Raw genomic sequence first — 14,903 nt, forward strand, 5'->3', positions numbered from 1 at the left:
CAACAACCAAAACAAAATAGGGAGTGACTATGAGTGATTCAGACGTACAGAGGGATAAACAGACCAGAACAGAAAAAACATGGGGGGAAAGCGAACACTCAGAAACACGAGGAAGGAAATATCAAAGAACAAACAGGAACTAAAACTCAGGCTGCCTGCAGCGGCCTTTATCTGCTGATCTTCGAGGGTTTCACCAGGTTCACTTGGGGACCATCTGATCTCTGACTGTGTCCACCTCTTATGTGTAGTACAAGTTGTCTCAGTGGTAACTCCTTAAGAGTCAGTACAGAAGTACTTAGTGGTACAGTTCTATTTCTCAGAGTCAAATACATGTAATGGAGATGGAAAGCTTCCAAAAGTTCAGACTTGTATTGAGTTTAATGTCTGTCGAGAGTCGGGGAGCTGAAAATTAACATCACAAGTGGCTTCAATTATAGATGAGGTGTGAATAGTATGTCATCATGTGTTCAGGGTTAGAAGTACTGCATGTCTGTTACCATAGAGACCACATTATTTTAGAGTGATGCTGTGTGGATGCTCTACTTAAAAACTTTTTCTTCTGCAGTTCGTTCCTGATCATCTCCTCCTTTCTTTTTCACCTTGCAGTGTATCTCTGGGAATGATGGTGTTGCCACTTTTGCCGCCCTCTCTGTCGCCATGACGATGCCATTTAGCCCCCTGTCCAGCGACGAGGAGCAACAAAGGATGCTGGGAAACAGTCGACATCTCTATCCTGGGGCAGAGGACGAGGAAGAGGAGGAGGAAGAGGAGGAAGAGGAAATGGAAGAAGATGAACGCGATGATGAAGGGGAAGAGGAGGAGAATGGCGAGCTGGAGGGGGAGGAAGAAGACGACGAGGAGATGGTGGAGGAGGTCAGGCGTGGAGGCCTCTCACGGGGCGGCAGAGGCGAGGGACACAGGCAGTCAGGTAAAATGGCCGGGCGTCCCACAGGGGACAGGCAGGTGCGACCGGGGAACCCTGGAAACCCCTATTCGTCTAACCCTGGACCCACACACCAACAGCAGGCCAATCAGATACAGCAGCAGCAGCAGCAGCAGAGGAGGCTGAAGGAACACAGCGCCAGCTCGTTGCCATCTGAGGACGCCCACATTGCCATGATGGTGTTTCGCATTGGCATCCCAGACATAAAGCAAACGGTGAGTGCTGTCTGCACACAGCAACAATCACAAGTTTATAAACAGCCTGAAGTCCACCTGCTGTTCCAACAGTCTCAACACCCAAGAATCAAGATTCATTCAGTTATGAATCATGCAACACAAGGTTTTTTTTAAATATAATATCAGACAATAAAAAATAATAACCGTCTTAATATTGTGTGGATGGAGAAAACATCTTTAGTTTTAGTCTTTTTCTGTTTGGTCATAACCATCATGGGGAGGCTTTGGGATGTGTACGTAATACTTACATGTTAGCACTCTATATGTTCTGAACAGCTTAAATGCTCCTAACACACACATTCAAAAAACTAAAGCGGAATAGTTTTAAACAATAAAAACAATTCTATCTAAGGAAACAACTAAAGCTGAACTGAATCCAAAGATCCAAATCAAAAAGTTGTTAGACCTGAGCCTGGTACTGCCAGAGGGTTCTTCCTGTTAAAAGGAGGTTTTTCCTTCCCACTGTCGCCAAGTGCTTGGTCATACTGGGTCATCTGATTGTTGGGGTTTTCTCTGAATTATTGGCAGATCTTTACCTTACAATATTAAACGCTTTGATGTGGCTGTTGTTGTGATTTTGCGCTATATAATTAAAATTGAATTGAATTGTACTGATGAGGATTGTCAGTGTTCTGGGGAGTTTATTCACCTGCTGCAGAAGCTTCTGGTACCAGTTTATGATGTTTCCAGTTGCATATAATCATACTTACTCTGTCCAATTGCTGTTTGGTCAGATGCCTCCTATTTGGTAACTTTATGCATAAAGTGTCTTTTGACATCTTTGACATCATGATGCACTTATTTAGTTTTACAGACCTACAAATTCTGCATTTGGAGGGCGACAGCTAGTTTACACTTATTGTTTCCCTCACGAGCGGCAGCATGAAAAGTGACATTATAACTGCCGGTACGGTTTGATATCATTTATTTATGCTGCCGGGTTGAAGACACGATGATACAAGTGGGCAATTTTATTGACATATTACTACAGGAACTCAGAGATTCTTAGATTATACAGCATGGCCTTAGATAATACATGCTGCAACAGCTTGAGAAGATGAGAATTTTTAGAGAAAACCTTGACGACCGTGGGCGACCGTGGCTCAGGGGGTTGGGAAGCGCATCTGTAACCTGAAGGTCGCCAGTTCGATCCCTGGGCTCTCTGTCCCGGTCGTTGTGTCAAAAAACTCCAAGATCACTTTGCATCTTGCCTCGACTGCTTCTGCTGATATTTCAGCACAACAACTACAGCGAGTCCAACCTGGAGTCTGCAGTTCAGGTTAGATTTCCAACATAAACAGCTCAGTTTTGCCTAAATCTTCCCAGTTTTTGGACGTGACAGCCTACTAACTAATCACGACACTCTTACACTCCTTAACACACCACAACTCCATGCTTTAAAGAAGAACTCGGACACAACTGATACACGAAAGCTGCACTGAAAACCTGCAAGATTTTACATTCTTTAAATGAGAATCGGTGTGGCATGATTTAGAAAACATAAGCAGACAACTGAAGAAAAAAAAATCACCAATTTGGTGCCTGCTTTTATAAAAGAGCTGTAAAAAAACGCAGCTGCTTTCAGTGACCAGAGACATAGATAGTACAGTTGGGCGAAAGATCTGTGAAGAAATAAAAAATTTCAAGGTGTGAAAACAAGGAAGCCTTTGTGACACCTTCAAAGAAATACACGTCGCCTCAGGTTTACTGTGGAACATCTACGCATCTGTACTGACTCCTTGGTGTTAGGTAGGAGGGTTCAGCATTGTTGCCCTGGGGCCAGTCGTTTCTTAATCGGTCCACGAATGTATGACACTATGTGGCCAGTTCAGTCTAAATGGACAATGTGCAGTGTGGGAGAGGATAATTCTCTCTCTCTTTCTTACTGTCTCGCTGCATCCACAGTGAACAACCAAGAGAAGTGCAAACACTTTCAGCAAAGTGGCTCTCTGAGAGAGAGAGAGAGAGAGAGAGAGAGAGGGACTTTCAAGGTGACCCAAAGTCGAAGAGAGCGAGAGGCAGAGCCAAAATGCACACAAAAGCAATTAGGATGAGAGTATGTGGACAAGAATTAGATTTTGCAAAGCAGGAAAGGATTCAGCCAAACTGAGTGAAGCTAAAGTGGAGAGAGGAGTTACAGGGGGACCCTGGCTTAATGTTGTCAAAGAGATTTTAAACGGTGCAATAAAGCATGGCGTGAAAAGCCCTTTTAGGTGTGACTGGTTTTAAGAGGGCTGTCCAGAATCACGATTTACCAATCTACCTGTCTATCTCCCTGGATGCGGTCTTACATCACATCAGTGCAACACAAGTGTGTCTAAATTGGCTTTACGGGCTGGAGATGGAGCTGCCTCCGTGTGCAGTACTTTACTGTAACCACTCACAAAAATCAGGCAGAAATCAGTGCCACGCATTTTTCAGCCTTTTCCCCCCACTCGAATCTCAGTGATGAGCGATCTGTTAAAATGAAACTCACTGATAATTGAGGAAATCATTGTGGATGCATCTTTGCTCATGTCCAGATTAAAGTCGCTAACGGGGCGATCGTGGCTCAAGAGTTGGGAGTTCGCCTTATAATAGGAAGGTTGGCGGTTCGAGCCCCGGCTTGGACAGTCTCGGTCGTTGTGTCCTTGGGCGAGACACTTCACCCGTTGCCTACTGGTGGTGGTCAGAGGGCCCGGTGGTGCCAGTGTCCGGCAGCCTCGCCTCTGTCAGTGCGCCCCAGGGTGGCTGTGGCTACAATGTAGCTGCCATCACCAGTGTGTGTGAATGACTGGTTGCGTAAAGCGCTTTGGGGGCCTTAGGGACTAGAAAAGCGCTATACAAATACAGACCATTTACTATCTGTCCCCGTTTCCTTATTCGGTTATGTGATCTTGGCCTCTGTCATGTATTTATTGGTTGCTTTATACACCAAAAGCAAGAATATGACTCCAAACGTGTCCATATTTTGTATTTACCATCCCGGAGCGCTATAAATGCTTCGCTCATGCCTTCTTCCTCCCTCTTGCTGCTGTGTGATTTATTATTGATCTGTGCATGGGTGTTTTCAGCTGTGTTTTTGCTGTGTGTATCTGTGCGCATGCTTGTGTTTGTGTCCGCGTGATTTGGTGTTTTTTAAATTAGACCATAAATAATTCACTTCTCCCTGTTTATTCTAACAACAGAATCAAAGTTTTACTGTAAAAATATGAATAAATGAAAAGGGTTTGGGGGGAACATGCTCATTTATGCTTGGGGGCAAAACCTCAGAAATTTACTAGACAGTCCCATAAAGACAGAAAATGGCACTGATGCAAAAAGAGAGAGGGGTAAAAAGATGGAGACAGAGTAGATGAAAGTACAAAGACGATAGAGGTGAATGGGGGGAAATGGGAGTAGATCAAAGTGGAATGAAGCTGTGAGATAGGTAGATGTAGGAGTTAGAGAGGGATTGAGATTGATAAAGTGAAGCAGACAGAAGTAAATAAAGGTGAAATGAAAATAGCTCTACAGAAAGGAGGTGGTTGCAGGCTCATGTTGACCTTTAGCTAACATTAGCTAACATTAAGCCCTTTTTAATGTTGATTTTTCTGTATCTTTACATCTGATCATTTAAGATTCACTTCAATCTGAAATAACTTGTTACTGCAGCCAACATAAAAACTACGATTGCAATACTAAACATCTCCATATCAAACTTCTAAAGTTTTCTCTATTAAGCACAGCCCTCGAGATTAGCATTAGCATTAGCATCGCATTAATCAGCTACACTTTAAGTGGAGCTCTTCTGCTTTTCTTTATGTTCCATCACATATGCTGCTCCATTAGTGGATGCCCACATTAAACCTGCCCAGAATATCAATCAGATCGCAGCATGTGCAGGGAATTCATATGAGCTGAAAACCCTGGCTTCGGTCTGATCTAAACACTCAGTTTTTCTACTCTTGGCTCTGCATGACACACCTGTTATACGTCTCTGTAGGTTCTCCTCCATTAGACATCAACTTGACTTTTCCTTACATTCATGAAGAAGTTTCATGACTCATCCAAAAGGCTTCAGGGTGGGTCTTCAACTCTCAGGTACTCCAAGAGGTTAAATACCCAAGATTCCCCATCAATGTCTAGCACCGAAGAAGCTTCACAATCCAAACGTCTTCATGATCCCCAAAGAAGTCCAGTTACGTTCGGCTCCAGCACTTAAACCACCCACCTGCTGTTCTGACACTCTGTTTGTGAGAGGTAGCCAATCAGAAGGAAGCTAAAACAAGCTGTTTCAAACAGAGGATGACGTGACGGGTTCCACCAAAGCTCATTTAAGCTAAATAAGGAGCAATTTGAAGTCCAAGTACAAGAATAAGAAGCTGGAAATGAGCACAAAGATTTGCTTTTAATGTGTAACATTTCTCAGTACAGTTTTTTTTCTCTTTTGTGAAACTAGGTGGGCAAGTAGGAAATGAGCAAATCAGGAATCAAATATAATCAAATAATATTTGACATGGATCAAAAACACTTGTGAGATAGGCGGGTACTATCGGAGAACTCCTCCACAGAAGAACCTTCAAATATTTTTTTGAGAAAAACAAAAGTGAAGCCTGTTTGAGTTCAGTCTTTTAACAGGAACAATTTTTATGCCTCTTCAGATCTTTTCTTTTCGTGCGGGTGGTGCAAAGGGTTACATGAAACGAATAATAAATAATTATATGTCTTTAAAGCAATTAGATGCTGAATTGCTTTTGCAATCTGTGTAATTTGCTTTCTTAAATTACACAGACTTAAAAACAATTCTAAAAGGCTTCTAATCACATTCATTAACTTGTTTTGAAATATTTGTCTAAGTGTGCACTCTTTTAATGTCTTCCTCGGTTATTTAAAGCCCCTTTGATCGCTTTCATTTTTTGTTCTGAGCTGATTCTAAACATAAACTCACACTTTCAGATAAACATTAACATAAGAAAGAGCTGAAACGTAACCTCATCGACTTCCTGCCGAGGTGTACTGACTGAGTGCATATTGTCCTACTCCTCACGGTCATGAGCGCTAGAACCCAGCGGCATCTCTCTGACATTTACTGTGTCATACTCTTGCACTCTTCCTGTCCTGTCTCAGCCTCCTTGGGTCATTGTTTAACTCCCTTTCTCAATCTCAGACTGTACTTTCAGAATGAAAACATCTGAAGTCCACAGTTATCCCTCTTGGTCAATCTCTTGCTCTTTATCCTCCTCCACCTCCTCTGTCCTGTCACTGATGTGATACTTCACCCTCCCTTCACCCACTGCTTTAGCTCTGTTCTACGCTTCAGCTAATTCCTCCTAAATAAGCCCTAATTGCGTTTTAATTGTATTATAATGAATCAAGGGACTGACCGTAGTATGCAAATGGAAAGATTATGAATTGAGGGAGGAGGATATGGAGTGATGGAAGAGCATCTACATGCAGTAATGCACAGGACACAGATAAATACACACACACACACCGGTAGTTATTTTGCCTTTTTTTGTTGTTGCAGAAAACCAGCTCTAATATTTAATGTGCACTAATCAGTGGTGTGCATCTAGGAAATGATGCATTAGATGCAGTTTGATTACAAATTGACCTACACCAATTGACTCTGACATGGCAATTTATTTTATTTCATTGGAGCTGTTGCACAGCAGATTATATTTGTACAGTAGACAGAGAAAAAAATCAGCATGATCTTAAAATCTATTCTGGATCATAGGGAAATTTCTCATTGTATCCACAAATACAAGCTATGGATGACATGAAGTATGCAGTAAACGTTTGGACTGGCGGTTGTTCTGAATGTTTTACGCTTTGCTTTCTTTACGAGTGCTGAGATGCTGTGCATATTTAGCACTCTTATGAGCACAGTGTAATCCACTTTGTGGGACATAAATAGAAACGGGCATGTTATCTAAATGCATGGCTCTTATTGGATTTGCTTTGGTGTTTTCTAAGTTTTCTGAGCTGAATTGACCAGGACATCATTTTAATTCAATTCAATTCAATTCAATTTTATTTATATAGCGCCAAATCACAACAAAAGTCGCCTCAAGGCGCTTTATAGATACAGAGAAAAACCCAACAATCATATGACCCCCTATGAGCAATCACTTTATATTATAAAGTCACTAGAATAAGAGACAGAAAATCCCAACAGTCAAATGACCCCCTATGGGCAAGAACCTGGTGACAGGGGGAAGGAAAAACTCCCTTTTAACAGGAAGAAACCTCCGGCAGAACCAGGCTCAGGGAGGGGCGGGGCCATCTGCTGCGACCGGTTGGGGTGAGAGAAGGAAGACAGGATAAAAGACATGCTGTGGAAGAGAGACAGAGGTTAATAACAACACAGAGAGGTCTGTTAACACATAGTGAGTGAGAAAGGTGACTGGAAAGGAAAAACTCAATGCATCATGGGAATCCCCCGGCAGCATTTTATATTCCTTTCAGCTGGTTAGTGGACTCAGTACAAACTCAGTATTTTACAACCTGGGTTTGCCACTTATCTGTACTCTAATTTTAATAACTGTACAGTCCTCTGCTTTGATAACCATTGTCCATGATGTAAATATGTAAAATTTGTGTTTTTGTTCTGTGTCCTGTTCTGTTTGTATATGTGTGTTGTTGCTGCTGATACAACCAAATTTCCCCCTTGTGGGACAATTAAAGGATTATTCTATTCTTCTATTCTATTCTATCTACTGAGGCGACAATCCCCCCGTTTGCTAGGTTTATCACACTTCTGCATAGGCTTCACTTTTTCGATCCATCTTCTACATCCATTTTCCACAGAGAGTCTCTATGGTAGCTGTGGGTTGTAGCTGCAGTCACAGAATACTGTTACAGCAGTCGCAGTAACAGTCTTGTGGCAGCTTGTTAAGTAGTTACAACTTTTAAGCTATTAATTTGTGTCTCTGGATATGAATTTTCCATTTTTTCCATCACCTTGGACATGATTTTTCATCTGACCGATCTCCTGTCTACTGATTTGTGTTCATGTGCATTGGAGGCTGGATGGGGTCAGCAGTGTTAAGAGTGATTGCACCAGCGGGGACGGATTTTTAGACTTTAATTGCTTTATTAACTGCCATTAGAAACTCGGTGAGGGTCAGACAAAGATCATCGTTTGGCTGGAGAAAATTGTTGCTACTTATCTAAAAGCTGTTTTCTTGGTTGCCAGGGATTCCACTGAAGACTCTTGCAAATATGCATGCTGCAGATATGAAACATATTTTCCACTGAAATGCATCAGGCTTAAAGTTGAGCTCTGTCATTAGACAAAATGGGGCAATTTGTATCCACGAGTATCACCAAAACGATTCCCATCCATCACACGGTCTTAGGATGTTTCACACCTGCTGTGTTTAGTCCATTTAAATTGAACTTGTGCTCGTTTTCCTCCTTGGCACCTGTGAACACAGTAACCGCACAGTAACCGCACCAAGACCCTTTGGAGTAGGTGGTCTCGGTACGGTTCCAAATTAACTCCAGAGCGGTTTGTTTATGATGTGAAAGTGATCCGACCCCAATCCGAACCAACTTCCAGGTGTACGTTACGTTTGAGCTAAAAAACCAAACATTTAGCCACGTATGCTTTGTGTTTTAAATGGTGGACGGTACTATAGATGTGCAAAGGTCTGTACGGGTGAGCAACTAGCTGTGGCATGAACAGAAATCCTCAGTGTTGTGTAATAGTCCAGAACGCAGCACCTTCTTCCTGCGTTTACTTCTGTTGCCTTTGCTACTTTGCTACATCACATGTAGCATCCGTGAAAATCAGGGGATATGTCCTTTCTCCCCACACAGTGCCATTTACCTTTGAGGCTTTAAAACTCCCTTAATAGAGCTGCACAATCCTGCTGGGGAGATGTCTCACAAGTCACTATCAATCGAGACTGCACCGCTGGTGCCCTGATACTTACAAAGAGAGCGGGAGATGTAGCAGCTTATTATATTTATCAAGAGGGGATTTGAAGCATTGATCTATGTAGACAAAAATATTGACTTTAGCAGGTAGTGGTTATAGGTTAAGAAGAAGGAAGAGACAGTTCAGGGTGTTATGTAAAATAATATTTTTCACTGTCACAGTCATTTCACATTTTATTCACTAAAGGTCGACGCTATGTCTGCTATGTCAAATCCAGCTGCTTAAAGTGTTTTCAGATGTCAGATGTTGTGACCTGAGTCAGATTAAAATGCTTTGAAATGCTCTTATTTGTAATCTAGTCCACTTTTTTTTTTCAAAGTTAGGTTCTGACCTACAAATTACCAGCTCAGAGATCACAGTGGCACTCTAATGGTGAATTCCTCTTGGAATATATTTTTCCAATATTTCTTTTGTATATTGTGTGTTTACTACAGATCGGTTTATAATCATCTGGATTTTGTTGGCCAGCTGGAAACTTTGCATCTATTATTTTGGTTGCTAAAAAGTGTTAACTAATAACTTGCTTTGTGGTTCTTAAGCCAATGAAAAGTGAAAAAACATACAAGGGTCAGACGCCTTTTTTTTAGGCTTGTCCATGTTTCACATCCGTGCTGTAAGTGTAACAACCAAAGAGCAAAAATATGGACGCGTTATTGTAAGGGTTGAGGTTTTTAACCCAATTATTTAAAATGCTTAAGCTTTATAACATCATACTATAGCACTTTGTGTGCTTTCAGACCTTGATTCATTCAACTCTGTAGTGCATTGAGGTAGACGCCACGTTTTGGAGTGTAGCTGAGCAGAAGTCTTTTTGCTGGTCAAATAAATACGTTCATTTCATTTTAACAGTTTCTGACAACAGTCGTCTGATGGCGCTTTAAATGGTCAGTTGAGGAATCCACAATATTAAAGAGAGACTCTTAGAAATATCAGCTCTAATAAGGCGACGGAGCTTTTAACAGAGCCAGGCTCAGGGATGGGCCTGGTTTAAGGGATGAGGGCAAATAAATAGAAGAGAAAAAAATAATCAGAATTACATCACAAACAACAAACAGACAAAAACACAAAGTGCAAGAGAAAGTAGACAAATATTGCATGCAGCAGTGGCGTATAACTGCAAGGGGGTGTAAATAGGGATGGGTACCGTTCTGACATAAACAGTAGTAAGTGCTTTATTTCGGTGCTTTTTTTTCCTGAGATGTCACACACTTTGGATTCTAGCCAATCATTTTACCTTTCCGAGGATAGTAGGCGGGCCCAGGTACGTACGTTCTTTTAGAGCAGAGCTGCAGATTAAAAATGCCCAAGGCGAAGCGGTCAAAGTCTGGCTGTACTTCACAGCAAAAGATGCAAACTCAGCAGCTGCAACAAGTGCTTTAAGGTGATACTGTGATACTGTCAAAGGAGGTAACTCCTCGAATCTGATGAAACACCTGGCGACGTATAGCTGCAGAAAAGGCTAACATTGTTATCTTTTTACAAAAAAACAGCTGAACATGAGAGGTTTTCGGACCAATTTTGTGTTCTCCATTCTTTATGCACCGGTTTGAGCGCCGTTTAAGCACCGGCACCATTTCAAAAGTACCAGTTTGGTACTGGTTAACCCTTTAAAGCCGGTCAGAGCGGCACGCTCTGTTTTGCGTAACTATTTTTAAATCCCGGTAGCTCTGCAACCAGGTAAGCTAGCGCAATAATTTTTTTGCATATGAAACCGGAGGAGTTGTACTTACATCTTACGCCATCAGCTTGTCCTCGGTCACAGTTTCCTTCCACATATAGTTTTGCAAAAACTGCATAAAAAGCACTTGCAGCAACAAAAACATAATATTCCAGAAACACGCTTTGCCGATCTGATCAGCTGTTTGTAACACTTCCTACGTCCATCAGCGCGAACTATCGCATGTCCGCCATGACCTGCTCGAAACCAGAAGTGACGTCATTTTCACGGAAATGTAGTTTTTTACCATCAGGGCCTTATGAGCCTATACTGGTGTTTTTAAAAGTTATGTTTGACTTTATGACTTTCTGTGTCGTTTCTGGGATGCTTAGGACTCATATTGCACTGCTGGAAATAGTTTATTTTGATGCAGATGCTGCTTTTTTGCAAATTTGCATTATAATATTTATTTTCGTTTTTCCTGCAGTATATAAAAATTGGTGTAGTTCAAAAATAAAACTATGAAGACACTCAAAATAAATTTCCTGTGGTGGGAAACTATTTTGTGCAACTTTTTTGTATTTACAGTTTTGAGGGATAAGCCTCTTAAATTTCTCTAACTAGAAATATATGTTAAAAAAACAAAAACGATTTTCAATTTTTTTGTAGTTTATTGCACTTTCTTGCAATTTATGTAATTACTATGCACTTAATGCAGGCATATTATTAAAATCTGGGCTATAATGGTTGTATTGATGTATAGCAACTTGAAATGCTCCCAAAAATGGCTCCACAGCATGTAAAAATATAATATAAGCTCTGGCGGACTTGGTTCTATGGTAGGTCTTAAAGGGTTAAAACCTAAACGATACCCATCCCTAGGTGTAAAGGGGGGAGTTGAGGAGAAGTGCTCGAGTGCATGGAGTGATGGGAAGTCCAGCTTCCTGAACCAGCATTAAGGGATGCTTCAGGGTCAGATGAATCTAAGCGTCACTGAAAAATGAAAATTTGAAGTGGGTTTCTGTCTCCTGAACCTAAACTGGGAGCTGGATCTACAGGACAGGGGTCCGAAAGCTGAAGGCTCTGCCTCCTATTCTACTTTTAAACTGTAGGAACCACATGTAAGCCTGCAGCCTGAGAATGAAGAGCTCTTATAGGACAATATGGAACTATTAGATCTTTAAGATATAACGAGGCCTGTTCACTTAAGACTGTATGTGAGGAGAAGGGTTTAAAATGCAATTCTGGATTTAACAGGGAGGCAGTGAAGAGAATTCAGTAAAGGGGACATATCGGCTTTTAGAAGAATCACATGAGCAGTTACAGGACATGTTCTGATAACAGAAATGACTCCACATTTTCTCATATTGCAATAAAGAGTAAGTATCTGATTACACACTATGTTTTTGAAATAAAAGTGCACATCATAATCAAGTGTATGAAGTAGCATAAACATCTGATCCTACCTTATCATCAACTGGTAGCACACATAAAAGCCGCTGGTACATTAACTCACTCGTGTGCACAGAGACACTTGATGTTCACGCCATGCTGTCACAGCGGGAGGTGAAGGCAGTCGTATCTGCAGGTTTATTAGATTGTCAGGCTCGTGCACGCCAAGTCAAGTTGGCATTTGCCCACTGAGTGCATTAAACAGCATGAAACAGATGAGTTTTTCTACGCTGTTCGACTTGAGCTGAATTCGTTCAAACCCTGAAGCGAAAGCTGCAGCCCTCGTGCAGGATTTGGCCTCGCAAACGAACTTCCGCACTATTATCTTCCAGCGCCTTGTTAAGATATGTGAACTAGTCAGACTACAAGGCGTAGAGTCCAACGTGCTACAGCACTTTAGGGTTTGCATGTTAATGAAAAGATGAGCCCCAGAGGTGAACAGAAGTACTGAAATAATAGAGAGGGAAGTATGACAGGAGGAGAGGAGGCAGGGCAGTATGCATGTGAGAGAGATGGAAAGTTGATGAAGACAATGGAGGAAGAAAGGACGGGGAAGATAAGGGATGACAGGAATGCTTTAAAACGAATTCATTGTTCTCATCTTCTGTAGAGAAAACGTCTGGTTGGAGTGCATTACAAGGAGAGAGTAGTTAAATGACGACATGCCAGGCACACACGCACACACTCGCATATGTGTGTGCGTGTCTGTGTGTGGTGGGGGGTTATTTCCCCATAGATCTCATTAAAGGCTTCTAGTCCCTCTGCAATTGGCCTGCAGAAAAAGGCCAGAGGGGGCAGCGATAAAGAGCTAGAGACAGAAAGTGGAGTGGGAGAGCGAGCACAGTCTCTTATTTCTGCATAGATAAGTGACAGAGCTGTTATAGGAAGATGGAGAGAGCGAGGGGGGGGAGGAGGAGGAAGGAGAATAAGATAGGCAGGGGAAGATAAAGAGCAGCACGGACAGAGTGAGTGGGCGTATGTGAGTGGGAAAGTGTGATCACAGCTTTAGGAGGCAAGACAGAATTTTCGGTCTGCATAATGATAAAGCCACAAGAGGAACAGAAGGGCTTAAAGATGCATAAAGATTTTTAATGTAAAACTAAGAATCATATGGAAGTTTTAAGTGCTGGAAAAGCTGTGAGACCGAGTGCGTGTATGTTGGAGCGTTCTTGGAGCTGGAGTATGAAAATCAGCATCCTGTGGAGTATGAACACCTCGTTCGCTGTTATGTTGCTCGCACTGAAAGAAAGAGACAACAGAGTCTGACTTTCAATTTTTTTTAATATTACTGATGAACAGATGGAGAAGCCATATCCAGCAGAGAAGCAAATGCAGAGTTCAGAAAAGTAAATCTCAGATTTTGATGAGTCAAAAGTCACTACCATGAAAAACTGCAGAAATCTAACTACGCTTGCTATCATGTTAATCTAGATAAACCTGTATTCAGGGATGAAAAGCATGTAAATGCTTCGAGCAGGCTTTGGTTTCATGCACTTAAACAGTCTATGTGTAGCATGACATACATTTTCCATCCATCAGTTTTTTTCTGCTTATCCAATTCAGGGTTGTGGGGGGTTGGAGACCATCACAGGTACCAAGCTACACCCTGGAGATCAGAGGGCTAACACATACAGGCAGATAACCATTCACTCCTACAGCCAGTCAGGAATTTCAAGCATGTCTTTGGATTGTGGTTGGACGTCAGAGTATCCAGAAGGACAGTGGATCCAAATCCAAGTCTCTCCTGCTGGGAGGCAACGGTGCCAACCACTGCACACCTGTGATGCCTGTTTTGTTACATTAAGTTTAATTCGAAACATGACCTACTTATGGAACAGAACGTCTTAAACTATCTATCTATCAAACTGTCTGGCTGCAGCAGAAACCCTGAAAAAGAATCATGCATTGCCCCAGAGATTCACCCAGCAGACCAGATGGTGTCTTTCTACACTGCAAAAAATATCAGGCTAATAAATAGCTGTAAAAAACAAACAAACCTAGCATTAATTCTGGTTTATCAGCATCTACACAATTACCTAAATATGTATTTTTAGGTAATTAGCTTTTTTCCCCACAATTTATATTTTATTTCAGCAAAGTTGCACAGCATGAATCCTAGTTTGGCTTTCTGGGACTATGGGAGCACCATGCCTCTCTCATATATCGCCTATATCTCACGTATTTACCTGCATTTTTATACCTACCGGGGATGAGCTCTTCTCTGTTGTGTTTGCATGTTCTCCTGATGCTCTGGTTTCTCTTACCCCCAAAAACATGTAGGATTAAGTCTGCTCTCTCGACCAAAGGGTCAGGAACACCATAACCAAAGACTCATTGGTTTACAGCTGAAGTTGACCCCTGGGTGAGATGATGACTCTCCACCACTTTGAATTTGACAAATGGGTTAAATGTAGTGAACATTTTAACATTTCCTTGTGAAATAAAGACAGGGCAGTGGGGATGGGTTATCCTATTTCAGAGGGCAGTGCTGTGCTTCTGCTACATTTATTTCAGACCTACAGTTACATTTCAGATTAATAAAATATAAGAGAATAAATAATTCATTACAAAAGATTAAACCAGTGACTCACAATATTTTGGGATTGCATTCGCTTGAAAAAAAAAAATACCACTGTCTGGTTGGAGACCAGTTTATTCCAAAAGTGCAGCTTTTTGAGTTGATGCTTTAATATTAAAAGCCCAATG

General features: G+C 41.6%; 1 protein-coding gene across 1 annotated transcript in view; it reads left to right on the forward strand.

Annotated features, from left to right (window-relative positions):
- shank1 (SH3 and multiple ankyrin repeat domains 1) overlaps window positions 1-14,903 on the forward strand; it is a 118,391-nt gene that overhangs the window by 33,879 nt on the left and 69,609 nt on the right. Inside the window, exon 2 of the mRNA XM_085157674.1 lies at window positions 607-1,158. Coding sequence (XP_085013800.1) covers window positions 658-1,158 — 501 coding nt within the window. The 5' untranslated portion in view covers window positions 607-657. The remainder of the gene's footprint in view (window positions 1-606; window positions 1,159-14,903) is intronic.

The sequence above is a fragment of the Neolamprologus multifasciatus genome, chromosome 4, assembly GCF_963576455.1.
Source record: "Neolamprologus multifasciatus chromosome 4, fNeoMul1.2, whole genome shotgun sequence".
NCBI lineage: Eukaryota > Metazoa > Chordata > Actinopteri > Cichliformes > Cichlidae > Neolamprologus > Neolamprologus multifasciatus.